The following is a 26,547-nucleotide window of genomic DNA, read 5'->3' as shown; positions in this document are numbered from 1 at the left end:
CTACAGAGTTGCTTATATGGGTTGAGACCCTTGCCTCAATAAACAAAAAACCAAACCCCCTAAAGAACAAAAATTTTACAACTATAGAGGGTAGGTATTCAAATACTAGTCAAAAGGATGATTCTGGGTAGCAAATCATAAAGAACTTTTGATCATGAATGAAACAATGAATCCAAACTCTGAGTTGGGTACATTTAAGAGAAGACCAGAATTTATGACCATGGGTTGAGTATGGTAGCACACACTTGTAATCCCAGCACTGGGGAGTAAGAGGACCACACAGTAGGAAAGCCATGAATTGTGATTTCTTTCCCAAATTTTGGTGTTTCTACTCTTTAAAAAACTGTATTGCCTACAGGACTGGGGAACAAACCCAGGGCCTTACACATGCCAGGCAAGTTCTCTACCACTGAACTACACTCCCATCTCTTGGTGTTCTACACAATTAAAATGGTGGCTTCAGAGTCCCAGAATACCAAAGGAATCAATCTCCTATCATAGGTCAACGGCTTCCCAAAGTACCATAATAAAAGGATGCTGTCAAGGCTTACTTACCTGGATGAGTGTCTTCAATGTTCCCATGATAAAACAGAGGCTGGGGTTCAGCAGTGGCACATGGCTCTCTATTCGCCACTCTGCCACAATCCTGTTTTATAGAACATGGAAGTAGCTCTATCAAAACAGTGAACTGAGGCTGAAGAAATGAATGGCTCAGTGGCTAAGAGCACTTGTTGCTCTTGCAGAGGACATGGGTTCGATTCCCAGTACCCACATGGTGGTTCACAATCATCTGTAGCTCTGGTTCCAGTAACCCTGCCTCCATGCAAGCAAAACATTCTGACATAAAATAAAATGTGTAAATCTAAATTTAAAAACAAAACTGGTGAACTTTTAAGAACTATAAAGAAATGATTATTAGAAACTCTAGTTATTAAAAGTCCTCTAGACATTGTTTCTTCTCTCCTACACAGGAGGGTCTTCTATAACGAAGAAACTATGAAAACGAAGCAATCGCTAAGTTCCTCAACTCTTCGTTCCTTTCTTTCTTGTGTCTTTGTTTTGTTTTTTGAGACAAGGTCTCATGCAGTCCAGGCTGCCCTCCAACTTGCTAAGCAGTTCTCCAGTGCTGAGGCTGCAGGCATACAACACTACATCAAGCTTGTTCCTTAGTTTCCCCTTCCTTTCTGAGTCAGCTGGAATGAATCTGAGCCCTTTAAATGGGGTTTTGGGACTTTGGCTTCCGGAGTCTACCTTCTGCTGTGCAGAGGGTCACCCTCTCTATGTGCCTTACAGTGTATGTCTGTTTCCTCACCACTAATGAAGCCCTTCTTAACCAGCTGGGGAAAAAAAAAAAGAATCTGGATTCTAGAGTCAGGTAACAATAACTTGAGTATTCACCTTGGGCTACAAATGAAAACTCAAGCCGAAGACAACTTAGGGAAAGCTGATGAGAGACAAAAGCAAACAGCATCTCCTGGACAAGTCTATGTGTAAGTGTTGGCCCTGCCTCGGTACCCACCTGCACTCTCTGCAGAAATGCTGCTGTATGGCGGAGGAGCATCACCTGCAGTCTGCTGGGGTTCCCCGGGCTCCTCTTCATTCTGCAACTGAATAAAAACATCAGATATTAACACACACACATAAAATAAAATCAAAAGATGCAAACCTAAAAACCAGAGTAGGCTGCCTGGAAGGCTATCTAGCATTGTGTTTGTTTCCGAAGCCTTAAAGTGTACAATCCCTTTCTAAAAGTATTATATTCCCAGGAAGTTATTTTATGGAAATAATGAGACAAAAAGAAAAAGTTACATAAGAATCGTATTCCAAGTACACATGGGATATACATAAATTTTCCTGTGGTCTCAGCACTTGAGAAGCTGAAGGAGAAAACCAAGAGTTGTGGCAAGCCTGGGCTACATAAAATATGAGGCCTATCTAAAAAGCAAACAGAAAAAGCCAAATGTACCCCAAGCCTGCCTCACTTCCCACCTCTACTTCCCAAGTGTTAGGATTTTAGGTAACCCCCATCATGCCCAGTTATCAAAAACTAAGATTAAGGAAAAAAAAAAATCGGGTTGGGGATTTAGCTCAGTGGTAGAGTGCTTGAGTACAAGGCCCTGGGTTCAGTCCTCAGCTCTGAGGGAAAAAAAAAGAAAAAGAAAAAAAAAATCAAAAATACAAAGCAAAGTTGACAACTTGGATATTCATAGAACTATTACATAAAAAGTCTGATTTGTCAAATATGCACTGTGTAATTCTGTTCGTAAAAAGGTAATTATATAATGGAAAGAAGCGCTAGATTGACAGGTATCTACAATCTGCACTATCTCTAGGTAAATCAAAGTATAAAGGATTTCTCCTTGTTTACATTGAGGCTCTAATTTCGGGACTGAACACTCATTGCTTGCATACTTTCTTTAAAGTTAGAAAAGCAAGCTGGTAGGACAAAGGTTGAAAATATACTACTCTATTTAGTGTATGCACAGAAATTGAACATTAAGTAACTAAGATAGTTATGAAAACACAAACTTCTAACCTCTCTTGGTGCTGTCCTTCCCTATCTCAGCCTTGTTCTGATAGTGTTCCAGAGCTGGGAATCAAAGCCTGGGTTTTAAGAATCTCAGGCAAATGTTCTAGAGCAGAGCTGATTCCAGCTCCTCCAATTATTTTAAATATCTCACACTAACTGTGTGTTTGCCTGCCTATTGCTATTGGATGGCTCACCCAAGTCACTGTCATGAAACAAAGATGTCTCATAGATTGTACTTTTTAAATGAGCTGGTCTACACTGGTGTTAAACTATAAAGGGAATTTGTTGATGTAAGCAAAAAGGGTCTGATCCTGTTTTCAGTATTACCACACAGGAAGTCAACTGAGGTGCCTGCCTGTAAGACATACCAGCTCCTAAGCACACCTGAAAAGAAGTCCATGGTAAGTTGAGACAGAACAGAGCCCGGGGTTCTGACATGAAGCAGAGCTTGCATCAATCTCCAATCCTGTACCATCCACTAGAGATTACTACAAACACAGATTTATCTATAAATTAGGTAACCAGATTAACTACAAAGAATTCAGGGGTTGGGGATTTAGCTCAGTGGTAGAGCGCTCACCTAGCAAGCGCAAGGCCCTGGGTTCGATCCCTAGCTCAAAAAAGAACTCAATTTGACATGGGTTCTTGGGCCATATTCTTAGCAGCATCTAGACACTTTTTGTCTCCCAGTGCTGGGTATAAAACCTAGTACAAACATTTTACCACTGACTTTCATCTCAGGCCTTGATTTTTTTGAAACAGGGTTTTCATGTGTATCTCAAGATGGCCTAGAACCTCTAATCCCCTTGTCTCAAATACTGGGATTACAGGCACATTTTTTAAGCACTAACAATCTAAACTTAAGTCACTCCCAAAATAATCGTATTACAACCTAAGACAATTTTTTCCCTTGGGAAAGAAAGCATACAGGCAAAATAGCTATAGGAAAGCAAATGTTCCAGGGACATCAAACAGTGACTTATTTAAAGAACTCCTGGGAGCAGGGGTCTCCTCCTCAATCAATGATCTTAACATTATCCAAAGCCTTAGAAGGATATTCTTAGTCTCCTCATGACTAATCATCATTGTATAAGAAGACAGGAGAGAGAAAGAGAGAGAGAGAGAGAGAGAGAGAGAGAGAGAGAGAGAGAGAATGAACACAAGAACCAAAGAGAGGAAAATGGTTATTCAAGAATGCAGTCCTATGTGTAGCAGCTGGTACCATTCTGTATTTCAACCTAGCTTGGCATTTCTAACCTGCTTTATAATTCTGGAGTCTGGTCAAAGCAAGTATGTTTTCTCTACACAATCTGGTTTCAGAAAGGAAGCCTGCAGTTCTAAGAAACATAGACATTAAAAAAAATCAGAAGGTAAAAAGGTCCGCCATGCCAGTAGCTGTAAGATAGGTTGCCTGTCTCTTAGCAACCTAGAAATGTGAAATGTGATCACTCCCCAACACAGTAACAGATAACAGCAGAGAAATTCCAGTCTTCTCAGAAATGCTATCTCTTTGGTGAAGAAAAGAGAAACATTACCAGGTCAAGATTTTTCTCCCTTAAAGTTCAGTATTTTAGAACCATACATTTCCAAAAAAAAACATTACAACTGTGGAGGCCCCACATGTTGGGCTGAACCCCCAACTCACTGTTCTGACAGCCTCCTCCTCACATAGAAACCTAATTACTTCTACACTGCTGGCAATAAAGTTAGGCTCAGAAAGCTGCTCTAAAAACACTATGGGGAGAGGGAGCAAAGGTAATCACATTCCAAAGGCCATATATGCTGACCACCCTCTATGTTAGTAATGACCTGCTGAACAACAGTGGGACCTCAAGTCCACAATCACCAACGAGGGAGTAAAATCCATGCACCACAACTAGAGTGCAGACTGCTGAGGATACAGTTCACTTGGTCCCATAATGAGTTTTGCACGTTTTCCTGTTATGTCCCTGAGAATCGTTCTGGTGCAGCCTACCAAACCATGTCCCTTCCACTTGGAGATCCTTCTCTGGGTGCACACAGAGAATGAGCATGTTCCTTCTTGGTCAACACTAAAAAGGCTTCCACTCTCCTATCAGCTGGGTCAAGTGAGCCCAGATCCAGCTACTGTCACAGTATGGGCCTCGATGTAGCAGGTCCTTGATGCAGGTCTAAGAGGGAACTTAACTCAGAGCATACACAGTGTAAGTGAGGAGGGGGAATAGTCTCTGATGGTGACTCTGGAGACTAATAAATACTACTGGAACTAGATTTTTCAAAACATTACTTTTGTTAAATTTCGAACCAATTTTATCTTTATTGTGATCAACACAATGGCATTTTAAGAATGTTGTTGTTTGTTGTTACTGCTTTTACAAATAGGACTATAAAATTACTCACAAATGACATAGAAAGAGCCAGGTATAGTGGCTCACACTTGTAATCTCAATACTTGGGAGGCCAAAGCTGGAACATTAAGGCAAGTTCCCGGCCAGCCTGGGTTGCTACACAGTGAGGCCCTGCCTACCCACCAGAGAAGCCCATACACAACGCTGAGTTTAATACAGAAGAACTATATATGTCTCTACCAAGATGAAATAGGCCAATAATCCAACAATCTAAATTTTCAAGTGGCATTTTGCCTTGTCACACTCTTACACTGCGTCCTGACTTCTTTCCCATATTCCCACTTGGTGCATGATCCCAATCTGCCATAATACTCCTTGGCCTAATAACCTTGGATTTTAAAAATATGTATCTTGGGGGATGGAGAGATAGCTTGGCAGTTAAGAGCACTAACTGCTCTCCCAGAAGACCCAGGTTCAATACCCAGCACCCACACAGTGGCTCACAACCATGTGTTAACTATGCATGTGTTATACCAACATATATGCTGGCTAAACGCACATACACATAAAATTTAATTTTTTTAAAAAATATATGTATCTTGGGACCAGAGACAGCTCAGTAGTTAAGAATGCTTTGTTCTTCAGAGGACTTGAGTTCAGTTTCTAGTACTCAGGGTCAAATGCCTCACAACTACCCATAACTCCAGCTTCAAGGGCTCCAATGCCCTCTTTTGGCCTCCTCAGGTACCTGCACACACCTGGCATATATACTTATAGACACACATAGACATATAAATAAAAATGATCAAAAGCTTACAAAAATAAATCTTAAACCAGGCAGTCTTGGTACACACCTTTAATCCCAGCAGAGGCAGGTAGAACTCTGTAGGTCAGCCTGGTCTACAGAGCAAGTTGCAGGATAGCTAGGGCTACAAGGAGAAATCCTGTCTCAAGAAACCAAAAGTAAACAAACAAATAAATCTTTAAAAAGGCACTATTGTTTTATTTTTAAGGGTAAGGCAATAAAAATATAGTACATCTAAAATAAAGGGGTCACCTCCTTTGAATCTAAGCGTTGTGCCTGTTAGAAATAAATTTAAAATTAAAATCTGCAAGAGCCAGGTACTGGTATCCCAACTTGTGGGGAAACTGAGACAAAAGAATCACTTAAGCCTAGCTGACCTAGGCCAAGCTGGGGAGCATAGAAACCAAGTATATTCCCATCTTTAAAAAAGAAAAAAAATCTACTAGGTATGGATGGCAGCACAAGCCTCCAAACATTGGGAGATTGAGAGATGGGAGAATATAGTTAGTAGAAGCCAGAAATTCTCACTACAGAAATCATACACTTTTTTGTTTTGTTTTTTGAGACAGGGTTTCTCTGGGTAACATCCCTGGCTGTCCTGGAACTTACTTTGTAAATCACGCTGGTCTCAAACTCACAGAGATCCGCCTACTTCTATCTTCTGAGTGCTGGGATCAAAGGTGTGCGCCACCATCACCCAGTGGTACTTAGTTCTAATAGAAGCAACTTTGAATTTAACTAGTTTAAAGACACTTAGGGGACCGGAGAGACAGGTGCTTACCACAAACCTGGCAACCAGGGTAAGCCTGAGATTCAGTAATGTCCAGCAGTCCTACAGTGATTTTGGAAGCAGACAAAATTTCCCAGAAGCTCTTGGGCCATACAGCCTAGAGTGTGTCGAGCAGCAGAAATTAAGAAAGGGCCTTATTCAAAAGCAAGGTATAAGAAGAGAACCTCCACAGGCACATTGTGTAAGTACCAATATTCATTCTCTCTCTCTCTCTCTCTCTCTCTCTCTCTCTCTCTCTCACACACACACACACACACACACACACACACACACACACACCCCTACCTCTTCAGTTTTAAAATGAGTTGTTCTGAGGAACAGCAAAGCAGAGCTAGGATGGGTCTCACTAAGAGACAACATTTAATCTTACAATGAGTGGTACCAGCCATAGGCATTTACATTCTCTAAAGACTGGAGAAGGTGAAACCAAATCCTACTGCACAAAGTAGGTGTGGTGGTGTGCACCTGTAGGGCCAGCCCTGGGGAGGCAAAGGCAGGGATCTCCACAAGCTCAGCACCCTGGTCTACATCGGAGTTCTCGGCTATCCAGGCTACATAGAGAGACTCAGTCTCAACTAAACCCAACCCAACCCAACCCACAAATCTTTACACCCAAGGAACTATGACGTCAATATCAACCTCACACAAACCCAAAAAATACACGATAAATAATGCCAAACTAGTCAAGAAATCTCTAACATTACAAATATTCACACTACTTGATCTGTTGCTGTTCGGTCCTGTTTAATTTTACTTACTTATTTATTTTGGTGTTTTGAGACAGGTTTTCTTTGTCTAGGCTTGGCTATTCTAGAACTAGCTCTGTACTAGCTGGCCTCAAACTCGGAGCTCTACCTGACTCTGCCTAGGATAAAAGATCCAGCCAGAGAGTAAGAACTGTACATTTTCTATTACATCTAATGCAATTACTGTGACATCAAATTCTTTACTTTCTTTAAAGTGTTTTTTAACTTGTGTTTGTGCAACTTGGAGGCTATAAGGGGAGCTCAAGTTATAGGCAGTTGTGAGCTACCTGACACTGTCCCTGGGATCTGAACTTGGAAGATAAGCCAAGTGTTCTTAAGCACTGAGCATCCATCTTTCCAGCTCCAAATTCTTTACTTGTAAGAAGAGTTCTCCACTAACTTGCTATTAATGTATTAGGTATATTTTAAGTAATTCTGACAAGGTATGAGAGACTCAACTCTAAGAAAAGTAACCTGTTCTAACAATGAGCAAAGGAAGGCTGGAGAGTCTACTCATTAAGTAAAGTGCTTGCCATGCAAGCATAGAGAACTGCAGGACTGCAGGTCTGCAACCCTAGCAATGGGGCACAGACAGAAGGATGCCTTGGGCTTGCTGGCCAGTCAGTGTGGCCCTAAGGGCAAGGTCGAGCTCCAAACTCAGGGAGGGACCTATCTCAAAAAATAAAGTAGCAACTAAGAAAGGTAGCCTGATGTCAACCAACCTCAGGCCTCTACACATGCCTGTATGGCCAAGTGCACCTGCACACACGTATGCACACTCAAACCACATACACACCTACACACACACACACACACACACACACACACACACACACACACACTAGTAGGAGTTGAACAAACATTTCTCCAAAAACAGTATGCAAACAGCCAGTAGACATAAAATGCTCAACACTATTAGGTCAGCAGAGAAAACCATGAACTAATACTTACACCTTTAATTCCAGCACTCAGGAGGCAGAGCCAGGCAGATCTCTGTGAGTTTGAGGCCAGCCTGGTCTACAGAGTGAGATCCAAGAAAGGCGCAAAGCTACACAGAGAAACCCTGTCTCGGAAAAAAAAACAAAATAAATAAATAAATAAGACAGTAACAGGTTCTTATGCATGTGGAAAAACTAGAACTCTAACAAACTACTAGTGGGAATGGAAAGTGTGTTTCTCAATTGGTTAAGACATATGTCCACACAAAATTTGATGGTATAGCATTACTTATAACAGCCAAAAATTCATCAACATATAAACAGATACAAGATCTGTGGTTTATCCATACAATTAAACACTATTTAGCAAGAAAAAAGGATAGAGGGCTGGAGAGATGGCTCAGCAGTTAAGAGCACTGACTACTCTTCCAGAGGTCCTGAGTTCAATTCCCAGCAACCACATGGTGGCTTACAACAACCTGTAATGAGATCTGGCACCCTCTTCAGGCCTGTAAAGACACATGCAGACAGAATATACATAATAAATAAACCTAAAAAAAAAAAGAAAGAAAGAAAAGAAAGGAAGGAAGAAAGAAAGAAAAAGGGATAAATTGCAGCATAAATGAGCTTTGAAAGCATTATACTAAAAATAAAGCCACTAACAAAACACCATGCTGCATGCTTCTCTTTATAGAACATGCTCCCTTTTGGAGTACCAATTTCATAGAGAAAGAGATTAATGGTTGTTGGTAACTAGGGTAAAGGGGAGAGAATAGCATCTTACTGCTGCTATGTCTGAGGCTCTTGTAAGATCTGGGATAGTAATAAAAAAGGTTTACAAATTAGATAGGAATAATGGTTATATAGCCTAATGGAAAAAGTTTTTTAATTACTCTACTTTAAAAGATACACTTGGGCTGGAGAGATGGCTTGGAGGTTAAGAGTATTTGTTGCTCCGGCAGAGAACCTGGGTTCAACTCCATGCACCCATGTGGTGGTTCATAATCATCCATAACTCTGGTTCCAAGGGATCTGAACCCTCTTCTGACATCCAAAGTACCAGACACACACATGATGAGTGTACAAACATGTAAACAAAACATTCACACATGTAAACATAAAAATATATAAATCTAAAAAGATTTTTAAAGGAATAAATTTTAATTTCAAAAGAATAGAGTAATAGTGTTTTCTATTTTTGAAAAGCCAAATCTGTACAGTATAATTTTACTTAAATAAAATTTCAAATTAACTATCTCCTATCACTGTTCCCTTGTTAAGTCAGTATCTGTTGCCCTCAATGAAAAGGATCCTATCAATAGCTCCACAAATCACCACAGAACATGTCTGTGAATGGGTGAAAATTTAAAGCACAGTAGATCATTGTAATTTTTAAAAAAAAATTGTTTCCTGGGACTGGAGAGATGGTTCAGTGGTTAAGAGCACTAGCTAATCTCCCAGAGGACCTGGGATTCAATCTCCAGCACCCATACTGCACTTCAGAGTCGTGTGTGTGTGTGTGTGTGTGTGTGTGTGTGTGTGTGTGTGTCTCGCACAACTGCAGCATTTAGAATATCCAAGACTATCAGAAGTAAAAAATGTGTTTAAATCTTCTAATACCATAAATGAAACATCTAATGAAACATAAAAATGCACCAAAGCAAGCAAAATTAAGTGATGAGAACAATGACTTAAAAGTGCCTAACAGACAGAATGTTTACTCTTAGAAAAGCCATGTTCATAGAGCTTTTGGTTAAAGACTTGTGTGGCTGTCTCTGGCTGGTAACATAAATACAACAGATGAACACTTTTTTTTTTTTGGAGACAGGGTTTCTCTGTGTAGTTTTGGTGCCTGTTCTGGATCTCACTCTGTAGCCCAGGCAGGCCTCTAACTCACAGAGATCCACCTGCCTCTGCCTCCCGAGTGCTGGGATTAAAGGCGTGCGCTACCACCTGATGAACACTTTGTTTTACAGGGGGAAATACCAGCAGTCTATAGAAGTCCTTAGAAATGAGAGCAAATACTGCCGCCAACTGAGATCACCAGCTTGCATTTCCTTCAACTCCCTGTTGTCCATATTGGGTCATACTGACAAGAGATACAAGGTGGACACACAGTGGGCACTCATCTCTAATTCAACTCACCTAAAAAGCCAAACTCTCAGCAAAGTCACTGCTCATCTGCAACTATGGTGCCAGCACTTTGTCATCAGCCTACTGACCTACGGAATCTGTCTTCTATCCAAATTATTTCCAGAATTATTGATGGCTCTACCAAGACACTTAAATAAATGATACCCGGATTCAGTAAAACCTGGAGCCAAGGAAAGTCTTCCAGGCTAACGCTTGCTTTCAGTGGGCTAGGATCTCACAAAGACAGGAGATGTGTCAGGTCTAAAGGAAATTCCATTTCCCCAAATTCCAAAATGCAGAAGAGACAAATGGCTACCTGTGCTGCCTACTGGCATACCAAAGCACCTGCAGGCCTCCAGGCTCCCTCGGTATCACAAGTACCTGTTACACATTTCAAAGTCCATGCTAGCATCTAGCTCTCACCTCCCCACCTACCCTAATGAACTCCTTCAACTCATGGGCTTCCCTCCCCCAGGCACTCATTCTCAGTATAACCCTGCTATTTCTTTCTCTCCCCACTCTCTCTTTCTCTGCCCCACCCCCTCTCAACCATCTCTCTGCTCCTGCTTCTCTCATGGCCAGGTCCAGTCTGCTATTTTCTCTCTCTGCTCTGGACTCTTCCACATGCCTCTGCTTGTTCTCTCATATCTACAATAAAAACTTTCCCCATTAATCATACCATGGAGCAGTTGCTGGGACAATTCCCACAGAGCTACCGTGGCTTGGCTCCAGAGTGCTGCACCTATCCTTGACCCTCCTTTGTTTCTCTTGTTACCCTCTATGTGAATCTTTCTAACCAGAATTTCTAAGGGTGCAAAGCCTATGCAGACCTAGCTGAGGAACAATCCAGAAAACTGTGATATTCCTTAACTGAGAATTTGCATTTGGCATTGTCCCTTGGGGAAGTTTAGATAAGAGGTGATGAGGATGAAGATCAACTTGCTAAAAGGTGTAAATTGAGAACAATAAAAGGACCCTTTGCTAAGCTACAGTGGAGCAGGCCATAGAGACAAAATCCCCCTGCAGCTGGGAAAGGCTAAAGATTCATCCTCAGGTTGCCTCTGCCTCTTGCTTCCACGGACTGTGTGAACCCACACCCACACAGGTATACAACAAGCAGTCATGTCATCAGTTTATACAGTAAGAGGGACAACTGCCCAAACTCAGACAGTTAACACCAGATCTCAATGCTACACCTGAGACCCTATTGGGGGGTGGCGGGGGGGGGGGTCCATATAAGGATGCTCAAAGCAACTATTCATGACATGATAAATTACAGGGGCTAGGGAGATAGCTCAGTAAGCAAAGTGCTACTGCACAAGTGTGAGGGCTCCCCTCCCCACCAAAATACACAAGCCAGGGCTTCCCACGCAGCTCACTGGTAGAACACCTGCTTAACACACAAGGTTCTGGGTTCAATTCCCAGCACTGCAAAAAAGGTGTTTAGTTAGCTGGGTATGTGGTGCACACCTTTAATCCCAGCACCCAGGAAGTAAATAAAGGCAGTCAGTCAGATCTCTGTGAGTTTGAGGCCTCTATAGAGTTACTAGTCTCTACATAGTAAACACCAGGGCAGCCAGCGTTACACAATAAAACCCTATCTCAAAAAACTTTATTAAATTTTAATGAAGACAGGCAGTACTCTGTCCCTTGCAATATTCAATAACTTTCCTTTCTTTCTTTCTTTCCTTTTTTTTTTTTTTAAAGGTAATTGAAAATTTGAGCTACTTATAGATGAATGCTACAACCAAAGAAGGGACAATGACAATGGCTCCAGGAGTGATCTGTAGGCAGGAGTCCCATCACTACTGTCCATGGCAATAAATGTGTTAGAAACAGACAGACACTAAGTATGAAGTATGGAAGGCTCACCGTTACCATGTAATGTAAAAGCAAAATTTTTTGAGAAACAAACCTTAAATAAAATGAAACATGCTATGCCCCAGGATATAAAGCCACCAGTGCTTGATTTATCATCACTCTTCCCAGGGACAGAGATATACACATCTCTCTTACACACACATATACATACATACACACACTTATCATATGTTCCTTTCCTTAGTAACATAAGGGAAGAGATGGTAGTCACATAATTAATGACTTTAAAAAGAAATGGCAACAAAAAATTAGAAACAGAAACAAGAAAGATATCTCTAAGTCTTTTCTCCTTAAAAAAGCAATATTGAGGGGCTGGAGAGATGGCTCAGAGGTTAAGAGCACTGGCTGTTCTTCCAGAGGTCCTGAATTCAATTCCCAGCACCCACATGGGGGCTCACAACCATCTGCAAAGAGATCTGGTGCCCTCTTCTGTGTACAGAATGAATGAATGAATGAATGAATGAATGAATGAATGTTTTTAAATGGCAGGATGGCAGGACGGCTCTGAGGTTAAGACCCTTAGGACCCAAATTCAATCCCAGGAACTCACATGGTGAAAGGAAGGACAGAACGGAGTCCTGTAAGCTGTCTTCTAACCTCCAGTGAGTAACTATGATGTGAACACACACATGCATGCACGCACCATACATACACACACACACACACACACACACAATGTTTTGTTTTGTGTTTTTAACAAAGAAACCTTGTAAGAAATCTGTAACACATACTTATAGCCTGCTGAATACAAGTAAGTATTTAATAGATGCTTGTGATACACATAAAGAAAAATTTGGTATTTTTAATCACATTGTAATTCCTAAAATGCTTTTCCTTCTAAAAACAACCAACTGGCATATTTACTAAATGCAATATTCTCCATTGTCAAGATAGCACAATTAGATAGATGTACAGGCTCAAAGTCAACAGAAATGCTGTGACGTACATTACATTGCTAAATACTGTGTGCTGTTTGAGCATACTGAGAAGCTGGCTCTGGAAATGGGGTTGCTCCCCTCCCCTTCAGAATCAGGCATGTTTATCTCAAAATGTCCTTCAGGGTTCCTTGTCTAGGGATGGGCTTATCCTCCTCCCTGATAACTGTAACAGGGACAAAAGGAAACAGCAAAACATCTCAAGAATAGAAACGCTGTGTCCTTGAGAACTAGAAGGTGAACCATTTTCAACAAAGGCTACTATTATTTATCCCAAAATATAAAAATGCCATGGGAACCTGTCCATAAGCCAAAACTCAATCCGGAACTCCAGCCGACTGACTGCCTGCCTCAACTCCCCAGCAGGAACCTGCTGGGTGCTGTGAGTGCCAGACTTCATGATGATGTCTGTCTGTGCTATTTCGCTTGGGGGCATCACTGGAGGGACACTCTGCTCTGCCTAGATGGCTCTCAATCCGGAACTCCAGCTGGCTGCCTCAACTGGTTTTCCCAGTTACTTCTGGTCAATGTTTTGCTATCTGTATCACTTGCTATTTATTCTTTTACTTTTTCTGGTTGTATACTTAATAAACTCATAAAAAATAAAAACAACAAAACAAACAAAAAAAAAAAACAAAAAGAAAAAACAAACAAACAAAACCAGGCGTGGTGCACACACCTTTAACCTCAAAACTTGGGAGACAGAGGCAGATGAGTTCCATGATGGCCTGGTCTATACAGTGAGTTCTAGGCCAGCCAGGGCTACATAGCGAGATCCTAACAAATAAAACAAATGAATCAGGGCTGGAGACATGGTTCAGTGGTTAAGAGTTGCTCTTCCAAAGGACCTGGGTTCATTCAATTCCCAAGGACCTAAAGGGCAACTCACAACTATATATAATTCCAATTCAAAGGGATCCAATACCCACACACAGACACATATGCAGGCAAAACACCACTGCACATAAAATAAAAGTAAATCATAAAAAAAAACAAAAAACAAAAAACAGGGGTTGGGGATGTAGCTCAGTGGTAGAGCACTTGCCTAGCAGCGCAGGGTTCGATCCTCAGCTCCCCCCGCCAAAAAAAAAAAAAAAACCAAAAAAGAGAAAAACCTATAAAGCCAAGCAACAAGACAGAAAGTAACAAAACCCTAACAGCTACAAGTGAGATTAACAAGGGATTCAGCAGACAGGGTTAGGCTGAATCCTAAACTAGAACACAAAACAAGCTACCTGGTTTAGATACCCCAAAAGCTCAGAAACTGGTGACACCAGGTACTGAAAAGCTGAGTAAAAAAAGATTTAAAGACAGAAAGGAAGGTTGCAGGAACAGTTAAACACGCAGCTCCCAGGTCTCCTTTGGAAGGCTTACCTAGCATGCATGAGGACACAGGTTCAATCCCCAGTACAAAAAAAAAAAAAAGCTATGCTTGGGAGAGTAGTAAGACAGGGAGGGAGCTTTGGGGAAATAAATGTTTGGGGTTTTTTGTTTGTTTGTTTGTTTGGTTTGTTTGTTTGTTTTCCCGAGACAGGGTTTCTCTGTGCAGCCCTGGCTGTCCTGGAACTCAGAGGTTCAACTTCCAATCTGCCTGCCTCTGCCTCCTGAGTGCTGGGATTAAAGGTGTACACCACTACCATCCAGATAAGACATCAATCGGTTTAAGGAAATGGGTGAAATAGGAAAAAAAACAAAACAACAACTGGTAGAAAGATTTGTACACTAAATACTGAGCTCTCCCAACCTCTTCCCCCATCACTTCTGAGGATACTAGCAGACAGTGGCCAGACCAAAAAGACTCAAAGACAATGACACTCAAGACAGGTAAAAATACCAAAGCAGCCCTCAAGACTGGCTTAGCAAGTGACAGCATTTTCTACCATGTCTGACAATCTGAGTTTGATTCCCTGGAGTCCAGGAGCAGTCCTCGGACCTTCACACACATACATACACATCAGATAACCAAGATGTATCTGATGCAGAACTGAATTCATTCAGCATTTCTAAGTTTCCATCAACAAACACTGAATACAGGCTATCTGTTGTGTATCAGAACACAATTCTTGGCATGCAAATCCTTAGGTTCCCCAGCTTGGGCAACATGGAGTAACCCTGTCTTGGAAAACGAAAAAATAAAAAAGTAGGAAACCACCTCTCATAAGAGGGTGGGGGCAAAGGTGCCATTTTAGTTAACTCTAGAACCTAGTAGTTGACAACTGTGTATATGCCCTATCTTCTGGAGAATAAGACAGTTTCCCATATGTTAATAATTCTGTGACCACTTTATATATGCCTACTAAAGCTGAAGAATTAAGTAAACATGCTATATGGTGGGAGCCAAATTTCTCACTGTTGAAGTGGGAGTTTATAGATTAGGGGAGTAAGCTAGTGTGATGCACATGCTTGAATTAAAGTTAGAGACCCTGTGTGAACTTGGCTTTGGATAATTTATGTATACAAATAATGTTTATGGGGCTGAGGGTGTAACTGAGTGCTAAAGCATACATGCAGCACATGGTGGAATAAGAAATCAACACAAAGTCTGGTGCACACCTTTAACCCCAGCACTTGAGGCAGGTGGATTCTAAGAGTCAGAAGCCAGCCTTGTCTATATGTACTAGGTTCCAAGGAAGCTGGGACTACATAGAGAGGACACCCTGTCTCAACAAACAAAAAAGAAATTATGTACTCAGAAAACTGAGTGAGAGCTTAATTTACAGGCAAGGTGTATGTACTAGGTGATATCACACTTGTTTTAACACTACATTTAAAATTACTAATAGAAACTGTTCTTCTACCTGCCAGCCACCAGAAGCAACTGTACTTAAAATGTTTGCAAAGCACAATAAATTTGATACACATTTACTACTTGTCTAGTTTATTGACGACAATTACTTGAAAGAGAAAAAAAAAGATCTTCAACCTTATTTTCAGAATTAATCTGCAATTAAAGTAAATTTCTTCATCTAGACAGGTATGGCCTTCTACAAGAATATGCTCCTCACTAAGCAATTGTACTTAAAAAAAAAAAAAATCAAAATAAAGAAATGCAAGTATTTATTTTAAAGCCTTTATAATCCCAGCACTGTGAAGGCTGAAACACAAGGGTCCCAAGTTCAAAGCCAGTCTGTGCTACACAGTGAAACCTCGTCTAAAACAAAACATAACAAGCCGGGCAGTAGTGGCACACTCCTTTAATCCCAGCACTGGGGAGGCAGAGCCAGGCGGATCTCTGTCAGTTTGAGGCCAGCCTGGTCTACAGAGCGAGATCCAGGACAGGTACCAAAGCTACACAGAGAAACCCTGTCTCAAACAAACAGTCAAAACAAAAAACAAAACACAAAACAAAACAAACCCAAAGTTATTCTCATGGTAAAATTTATTTTTATAACTTAATATAGTATAGTGTATTGTAACTAATTTTTTAAGTAAACATGTATGTACAGGACCAGTAGTGAGTGATCAGTCCTTAGAACAGGAGTCCCTAGAGCAGCTCAATTGAGCCTTGGTTTCTACTCAAACCAGGAAGTATTGCTCTGTTTACAGAGCACAGAGTGATGAAGCCAATAAATCTCCCCTAACAAGTGACGACCAGTGGCCACAGCCAGAAAGCAAGAATGGATCAAGAATCTACCAGTGCCCCCAAAAATGATGCAGAGAACAAGGCTTGCCAAGAGTGAGCCAATTCAAAAACAAAGGACAGTCACAGCTCTGTGGTTCCTGACATTTATAAATCCTATTTCCATATTTCTAACAGATTCAAAGAGAGCTCTCAAGACTGGCAAGACGGCTCATCGTGTAAAAGGCACTAGTCACCAAGCCTGACACCCTGAATTCCATCTCCAGGAACTGCACGGGAGGAGAAAACCAGATCCTGAAAATTGTCCTCTGACCTCTACTCACACCCACAAATTAAAAAATAAACATAATAAAAGTTTTTTTTTAACACTCTCATGATACTGACCTCATGTGACAATACCCACTTGAAGTATCAGTCTTTTCTCTATTTCACATTAAAATATTTGTAAATGAAATTATAGGATTACAGCCAGGCATAATGGTATATATCTGTAACTCCAGCACTTTGGAGACTAAGTAAGGCAGGAGGATTGTTGCAAGTTCAAGGCTAGCCTTAATTACAGAGAGTTCCAGGTCAGCACGAGTTACAGTGTAATATTCTGTTGTCTCCAAACATTAAAATAAATAAATAAATAAATAATAGCAAATAAATAAATAAATGATTGATCCAAAATATAAATTTTGGATCCAGGAATATAAATAAGATTGGCTATTGATAGGTATTTCCATAAAGTTTATCATACTATCCTATTTTGTATGTATTTGAAAAAAGTTGTGCCAGGCATGGTGGTACACTTCTTTTAATCCCAGCGCTTGGAAAGCAGAGGCAGGCAGGTCTATCTCTATGAGTCCAAGGCCAGTCTGGTCTACATAGCAAGTCCCAGAACAGCCAGAGCTATATACTGAGACTTTGTCTAAAAAAAAAAAATAAGAAGAAGAAGAAAGAAAGAAAGAGAAAGAAAGAAAGAAGAAAGAAAAGGAAAAAAAATGTTGAAAATACAAATACCATTAAGAAATAATTACAGCGTTGGGGATTTAGCTCAGTGGTAGAGTACCTGCCTAGCAAGCGCAAGGCCCTGGGTTCAGTCCTCAGCTCCAAGGGGAATGACACAGAAGAAGAAGAAAAAAAGAAATAATTACAGGATCTGGAGAGATGGCTCAGTGGTTAAGAGCACAGGCTGCTCTTCCAAAGGACCTGGGTTCAATTCCCAGCAACCACAGGGCAGCTCACACCTGTCTGTAAACTCCAGTTCTAGGGCATCTGACACCCTCACACATACACACATGCAGGCAAAACACTAATGCACATAAAATTTTAAAAAATCTAAAAATAATAATAATTACAGGCTAGATGTGATGATCCACACTTTTAATGCCGATTTATAGGTGTCAGGCAGTCAGAGCTCTGTAAGTTCAAAGCTAACTGGATCTTCATAGAGAGTTCTAAGCTAGTCTGTCTCAAATAACAATTATAATAACCATCTCTCCAAAGAGAATATATAAACAGGCAATGCAATGAAAAAACATAACTAATCATTTAGGAAACAGGAATCAATTCTCTAAAGAGATGCCTTCACAACCAATGAACAGATGTCTACTATAAGAAACCAGGGGGTTGGGGATTTAGCTCAGTGGTAGAGTACCTGCCTAGCAAGCGTGAGGCCCTGGGTTCAGTCCTCAGATCTGGGAGAAAAGAAAAAGAAACCAGAATAGGGCTGGTGTTGAACTCAAGTGGGTAATGATTGCCAGCCATGAACAAAGCCTGGCTACTATACCTAGCACCATTTAAAAACAAAAACAAAAATAAAAACAAAACTGTTGTTGAGAATATGGAGAAACTGGAATCTTTGTACAATGTTGGCAACAATTCAAGATGGTGTGGCTGCTATAGGTAACAGAATAGTAGTTCTAGGTAACAGAATAGTAGTTCTAAGAAAACTTAAAAATAGAATTGCCAAACCATCCAGGAATCCCACTTCTGGGTATAGTCTCATAAAACTCAAAAGGATGGACCAAGAGATAGGTATACACCCATGTTCTCAGTGCATTATGCACAAAGACCAAATGTCCATCAGCAAATGAATTTATTTTTTAAAATGTAGCACAGGCAGGCCTGGTGCCTGCCATCAGCCTGTAATCCCAGCTCTTGGGAGGTAGAAACAGGAAGATAAGGAGTTCAAGCTAAGCCTCAGTATATGTGTACGTACACACACACACTCTCTCTCTCTCACACACAGTGAGGTCAGGCCTTGATACAAGAGACCCCATCTCAAAACAAACAAAAAAGCAAGTATAAATAAACATAAAACAAAACAGACTTACAGAAATTCTGACACCTATATGGATGACCCTTGGCAACATGCCACATGAAAAAAGACAGTTACAAAAGGATAAACAGCCGATTGCACTTACACTGGTGTCTAGTTGACACAGGCTGGAATAAGCAAGGTGGAGTATTATTTCATGGGTAATAGACACAGGACTGGTTTCATACATATGTGAACGCACTTAATACTGGCAGACTTTGTACTTAAAAATGCTTAGGGTGGGGGCTATAGAGATTGCTCAGCAGTTAAGAGCACTGGCTGTTCTTCCAGTGGACCAGAGTTCAATTCCCAGCACCACATGACAGCTCACAACTGTCAGTAACTCCAAGATCTGACACCCTCACACAGGCAAAACACCAATGCACATAAAATACAAATAAATAAAAATGCTTAGGGTGGGAGGTGCTCAGAGGCAGAGCACATGGTACCATGTATAAAGCACTAGGTCCAATCCCTAGCACTAACAGAGGCAAGGGGATGAAAAGTTAATGTGGTATATTTTATGTTTATTTTACACAATTCTAAAGCATTTCAAAGAAACAATTTATCCATCTCCCATAAACAATCTACCGGTGTTTGTTTCAAATAGGTGTTTGTTTCAAATAGGATCTCTCGCTATGTAATCCAGCAAGCCTACTGCTTCTGCCTCCGGAGAACAGACATCACAAGAGTGCACCAACCACTGTCTTGTGTCAAGGACTTTTATAACTTTCTTTGATGACTAGCCATTTGGCCACAAATGCAGCAATAATCTTTAAAACTGACAAGACACAAAAGAGATAACCTGTTATGTAGCTGTAACTTCTGAAACTTTATAACAAGCATGCAATAAACAACCATGGGAGAACTACCTAGACCCTCCAAGACCCTAACTTCACCAAATATATGGCTTCCCCTGGTAGAGGTGACTCTTTCCCTAATCCATCCCTGATCTGTCAAAATGCCCTTCCAGAATACTCAGAACTTAACCCAAAAATCTATCATATCCATGCCTGGTTTATGATGTTAACGAGTGTTATACAAACTTACTGGTGAGGACTAGATAGGCAACTTCCTCAGCAAGCAATGAGTTATGTCTGTGGTTTCTTTTTTAATGTATATTGCAGCACAATCCATTTACATAGGACCCAAACCCAAACTTTTTGATTGTTTTTGTTTTTTAAGACAGGATTTCTCTGTGTAACAACTACCCTGGCTGTCTTTGAACTCAGAGAGATTGGCCTGCCTCTACCTCCTGAGCACTGGGATCAAGGGTGTGTGCACCACCACTGCCAGGCTCAAATCCAAGTATCTTAAAACATCTGGCATGAAGTAGCAAAATTCATGATATAGAGGCAAAGATCTATTACAATAAAGAAAATGGATGACCAGCAATTAATGTCTTCTTTGAGCTAGCCACAGCTGGGCGCAAGCCCACATAAACCTTTCTGAAACACTGTTCCATATATTTGGATACAGTCTGTTTTAAAACTGCAAAAGGGGGGGGGGCATATTACAGGGAAACTGAGCCCAGGCTGCCTATAAATTGTCACTATACTAAATTCAAGTTGTGCACAAATGTGCACACATTAATAAAAACCTATAAAAGCAAAGGAAACCAGCAGTATTAGCATTTCTGAATGAATCATAAAGCTTCCATTACAGTCACTGAGATGGAGGACCACCTGGTTAGACTAACCAGATCAAAAGAAGTCAGAACAGCCTTCTTGACAACCTAAAGAGTAGCATGTTCCTATCAAGTGGCCTGGACAATTCACCAGCATTCTATAATTCAGAAGCCTTTTAAATATGTATAGTCTCTGATCACACACTACAAAGGAACAGTTACAGGTGTGTGGAAAACGAACTCAATGAATGAAAAAAATTATAAAGATTCTTAGGAACTACCAGTAGGTAATTAAGTTATGGCTCAGCCATGCAATTACATGCCACAAGGGCATTAAAAATGTCTGATAAAGAGGCTAAAGATATAGTTTACCTAAAGGTACAGGGTTTACCTAGAAAGTGGAAGGCCCTATTCTCAGCAGATTAAAAAAAAGAAAGAAAGAAATCAAGAGATATAAAAATCCAATTTTATTAATAATTGTGTGCCTTTGTACATACATATGTGCAAGACCACACACATGAACATGAATGCACATGATAGAGACCATGGACACATCCAGGTGTGATTAGGAGCCCGTGGAACTACATGAATGTATAAAGATGTGCCTGAATTCATGAGCACGTAATATACATGTACATACACACACACACACACACACACACACACACACACACACACACACACATATGTATCTGCTAATGGATACAGCCTGCCTTTGCACCATAAGCCTTTTATGTAGGCAAGTATATAACTTCTCTTGTAATCACAATTTAGCAGCTTTGTGAACTTGAGAAAGTCACTGAGACCCTTAGAGACTTGACTTCTATAAAATGAGAACAAACCTTGACTCATAAAGGCACTGTAAGGGTTCAATGAAGATGGCTTTAAACTGAGTCTGCTGTGACTGGTACACAGTAAATCAGTACTAGCACTCCTTATCTGTACACATGTGCACTGACCACACTTTTGTTTTATCTACATAGTTCTAATCCATAAAAATATGTACCCATGCATTAACTTTGCTTATCTCTATGGGGACAGACTGGTGTTTGCCGAGACTTTTTTTCTAGGAAGATTTTTTTTTCTTGTTTTATTGAAGATTATTTCTTCAAATTTATTTTGTTGTTGAGGCAGGGTCTTCCTGTACCTCAGGCAGCTTGCAACTAATTTGGCAGTTCAGGCTGGCCTTAAACTTCTGCTTTTCCTGCCTCAGCCTCCCAACTGCTAGGATTATATCCGTGAGCCACCACACCCAGCAAAATAATTACTTTTACAGTAATGATAAAAAGCTGGCCTATCTCTAACATACCTAAATTCTGCATAATCAAAAAGCTACTACTAAACAAGTAAGCCAACAAAAGCATGATTTTAATACTCTAACAAATTCTCTCTTTTCTAGCCACAAACCAGCATTACCCCATAGCTCAGTAAGATGGCAGTACGAAGAGAATCCCCAGCTCTTCTGCTTGCTTGCCTATCCACGTCGGGATGAAAAGATTGACACTATAAGGTTCAGGGGATTTGTAAACAGGTTGATCAAAGTCTATGACTTGAATTTATCAAAGCAAGGAAGCCCCCGGAGTCTCATCCAAGGTCACAGAATAAAGGCAGTGAAGACTTAACGATTGGGCTGCACAGCCACAATTTTGGTTGTTTATGAAACCAAGAGGCGAATCCGTAACTAGTCATTTCAGGAGTCCGGGCGCGGGCGGGGGCGGGAAGGAGGACGGATTACAACACACGGCTGAAGACAGCAAAACAAACCAGTAACTGACCGCGCAGGGTTAATCTGCAACACGCTTTAATCGTCCTGGTTTTATTTCTACAACGTAGTAAACGTAGATCACTTAAATCACGCCATTTTATATCGAAAAAATCAGGACTGACATTTTTGTATGCAAGTTATACTGAAAACATCTGAAAATTGACAAAACAGAAGCAGTTGCCCGCGGTTCAGTCAACAACTCCCTGGCTCAACTCCCACAATTACGGGATGTTTTAGGTTGATATCTTTAATTCTTCCCCCCTCCCCCAAAGTCTCTAAAATTCCCGAGGAAACACAGCCACAGAGTGGGAGGGGGAGAAAAAAAAAAATCTCTTTTCCCCGGGGCCTCAATTTACAGAATCACACAGCAGATAATAATCCAATCATCTGGTTACATTTCCTCCCTAGATATGCTATTAAATCTCTTAAAACGTCATTTCCAAGCGTGCAAAATACACCCGGGCACACGCCCTGCAGCCTCAGCGTAGCCCTACATTTTGGGGCCTCTCTCCAGCCAAACATCGCCTCTTGCAAATCGATTGAAAGCTGAGGGCTCGTCTCTCGCTTCATTTATTGACTCGAGTCTTAAAAGGGAACGAGGGGGATGGGTTTGGACAGAAACGAGGCTCTGAAACCCTGAGTAATCGCACCTCGCTGCGGACGGCCGCCCGCGGCAGCACAGGCGATTATGATCTTTGCTTCTGAACCCATTTCCTTTTGCCTTTTTGGCTGAAAAAAAAAAAAATTTTTTTTTCTCTCCCCCTGATTTTCCAATGACATCAAACCAACTCTGAGAAAAAGAAAAAAACAAAAAACAAAAAAAACAAAAACGGATGCCTCCGGGTCGGAGCCCCCAGAGCGCCACGAGTTCGGCCTCCGGGCCCCGCCCGACCTGGGAACCAGAGTTAACGAGGTCCCCGCCCGGCTGGCCCCGAGCCCCGACAGGCCCAAGCCCCGGGGTCCGGCCCAGGCCCGGCGAGGCCTGTAAAGCCCCGGCGTCGAGTGGCCGGCGGAGGGCGGGGCGGGCCCGGGGCAGCTCACCTGCTGGTACCCGCTGCCGCAGGCCGGCTCCACGGCCGCCAGCGCCGCCAACGCCAAGGCCATGGCGCAGCGGGCCTGAGGGAAGGAGGACGAACGAGCGAGCTGAGGGGGCGCGGACGCCGCGGCCGAGGGTCGCCGAGAGGTAGGCGGCGCGGCGTGCGGAGGGCCGCTGCTAGCGCTGGGACGCTCTCCTCAGGCACTGAGCGCCGCCGCCGAGGCTCCGCCGCGGCCCCTCGGGAGGAGGCGGGGACGACGACGACGACGACGCTGCGCCGCCGCCCCGCCCCCTCCGCGCCCCGCCCCGCCCCGCCCCGCCTCCCGGGCCACGCCCCTGGCCCCCAGCCCCGGGAAGTTGCCTTTCTGCAGGGTTGAGGTTCCTATCCGTTCTCTTCCATCCTCAGACGTCAGACGTCAACCAGCCATAGAGCAGGGGCCTCATCCCGCCAGTCAAGAGCCTCCAGGATGTATGTAAAGTCGAGGGTATATGTAAATTCATATTTAAATATCCTCGAATAAAGTTTTATTGTAACACGGCCTCTTCCCGTCGAGGAAGAATGTACTGCCTGACCCTTTATAGGAAAACAAAAACAAATGCTGACCCCTAAATCTTAGACTGGGTTATTTATAATAGAGCCTAATGTATGCGGCCCTCTGATAGATCTTCTGTTGATACAGTAACCGTATTGTCTGAGGAAGTGGCATTAAAGTCAAAACTTGAAGGATTTTATCCAGATAGCAGGAACATGTGCTGAGGCCATGATAGGAGAGAGAGCTAGCATCGCAGAACTGAAAGGCTCTGACCACTTGGGTGGAGCAGTTACTGTGAGCAGTGGTTCACAGATGAGGAAGTTGTGTTTGAGGATTCAGTGTTCACCCACTGACCCTGGGCTGATGAAAGGAAAAGCCGGAAGGCAAGCCCATGAAGCCAGCTTTCTTAACCATTATCATACAGTTTAAATTATAAGCTTTGTGAAGACAAGAGTGTCTCTCAGGTGTGAGAGCCAGTTATGTTTTAAGTCTTAATTACTGTGCCTAAGAGATCTATGAGACAAAAATGCCTCTGATCTGCAAGCCCCTTGCCCAAGGACAGAGAGTTCCTGAATTGCTATAGGCTGTTGTTTATGGGAGATAACAAGTCACATGTTTTCACTCCCCTAAACAAGTTTGTTTGACCCACCTGCACTGGATGTGCTTGATCACATGTGGGTAGGAAGTTCATGGGCAGGATATACGTCAGGATGTATGCTTGCCCTTGATTGGACCTCATGGAAAATACTTTAAGACCTGCAAACTGAGGCTGGAGGGGGCCATTTTCCCGGAAACCAGAGATGGACCTGGCCAGAGAGTCCATCAGCCTGGCCAGTATTTAATTAAAGCTTGCTTCAGATTTGACTTTGAACTATGGTAGTGGTCTTATTCTCGACCGGTGGGATTAACACAGGCCTTCCATTTTTTACAGCGAATGAACAGTATTCCTGCAGAGCAGACAGTTCAGGGGCTGTTTCTTTTTATCACATCAGCTGTCTAGAATTACTTCTAAGCACATGTCTAACATGGAAGAGGGATAGGGAGAATCCTTCATTCCTTAAAGCATGTTGCAATTCCTGTTTTTGTTGTTTGTTTGGTTGGTTTTTTTTAGAAAAGGTTTCTCTGTGTAGCTCTGGCTGTCCTGGAACTGGCTCTGTAGACCAGGCTGGCCTTGAACTCACAGATCTGCTTGCCTCTGCCTCCAGAGTGCTGGGATTAAAGGCATGCACCACTGTCACCTGGTTCCTGTATCTTTTTTACTGTCTTTCCAAGTTAGTACTCTGCAGTTGGTTATAATAGTAGGGCTATCTCAGCTTCTAATTTTGAAGTTCAGATATATCTTTGTGTCGGCTATATTTTCAAAACATAGCTGTTTTGAACTACCCTAAGAATTCCATAAATAGGAGTGCATTATCATCAAATACAAATTCATGGGGTAGTGGTAGCTCTCTCCTTTAATCCCAGCACTCTGCCAGAGGCAGACAGATTTCTTGAGTTCGAGGTCAGCCTGGTCTACACAGCCAGTTTCAGGACAGCCAGAGCTACACAGAGAAAACTTGTCTCAAATAATAATAATAATAATAATAATAATAATAATAATAATAATAATAAAAAATCTATAGAGAGGGAGAGATGGCTCAGTCATTAAGAGCACTGGCTGCTCTTTCAGGGAACCTGGGTTCAATCCCTGCACCCACATGGTAGAAACATCTGTAACTCCAGTTCCAGGTGACCTGACTTCTTTCAGCCTCTAAAGGCACTGCAGACACATGGTGCATACATGCAGAGAAAACACCCATACACACAAAATAATTTTTAAATTACATTTAAATAATATCTAGAGGTGCGTATTATTCACTCTGGCTCTTTCCACATCCAAGCCCCTATATAGCTTCCTATTTCTAAGTATTAGTGTTGGATATGTAATACGTGCCGACAGAGGAGATACTTAGCAACGTGCTAAGCTGGGAGGTCTGCTAGGCTGCTTGTACCCTTTCTCTTTTATTTTTCCTTTTCCCCTTCAATCCTGGGAACTGAAGCCAGGGCCTTGAGCACACAAACATCTGAGCAGCATGTCAAATCCAGAAAGACAAACTTTGAATGTTATGTGCTACAGTGACCCAGACAAACACAATGTCCTTCCATATGGTCTTATATAAGGAAGAGGGAAAGACTGATTTGAAATTTAAAAGCATATATCATCAGTGGAAAATAGAAATCAGGCCACTTTGTCTAAATTTATAAGGAAGGAGGAATAAAAAGCATATGTCTGTCCTGTCACATGTGGCTGGTGCAGCAACTGCTGTCACCTCGAAGGCTTTCTCTGGAGGAGGAGCTGCTGTTCCTCACTCTTCTTTCTCCCTTAATATCCACATACCACTTGCACGTGAACCTAGATAACAGCATACTATAAACAACAGCCTTTTGCATAGGAATCGCTCTCAAAAGCCAAAGAAAACCAATCTCTCTCTTCTAATGCCCCCCCCAACTTTTTTTTTTTTCTGATACCTTCAACCATAGTGTTTTGAGTAACAAATATTTTGCTCTCTCTCTCTGTTTTTTGAGACAGGGTTTCTCTGTATAACAGCTCTATCTGTCCTGGAACTTGCTCTGTAG

At 41.8% G+C, this 26,547-nt stretch overlaps 1 protein-coding gene across 1 annotated transcript in view; it reads right to left on the bottom strand.

Annotated features, from left to right (window-relative positions):
• The window catches only part of Ndfip1 (Nedd4 family interacting protein 1), a 48,660-nt gene extending 24,987 nt beyond the window's left edge, over positions 1-23,673 (bottom strand). Inside the window, exons 1-2 of the mRNA XM_036205173.1 lie at positions 23,404-23,673; positions 1,520-1,607 (exon numbers count right to left, since the gene is read on the bottom strand). Of these exons, the coding sequence (XP_036061066.1) occupies positions 1,520-1,607; positions 23,404-23,466 (151 nt within the window). The 5' untranslated portion in view covers positions 23,467-23,673. The remainder of the gene's footprint in view (positions 1-1,519; positions 1,608-23,403) is intronic.
• Positions 23,674-26,547: the final 2,874 nt, after the last annotated feature.

This window comes from Onychomys torridus, chromosome 13 (genome assembly GCF_903995425.1).
Source record: "Onychomys torridus chromosome 13, mOncTor1.1, whole genome shotgun sequence".
In the NCBI taxonomy this organism is placed as follows: domain Eukaryota; kingdom Metazoa; phylum Chordata; class Mammalia; order Rodentia; family Cricetidae; genus Onychomys; species Onychomys torridus.
The sequence above is the reverse complement of the archived record's forward strand: the minus strand, read 5'-3'. Positions and strand labels throughout refer to the sequence as shown.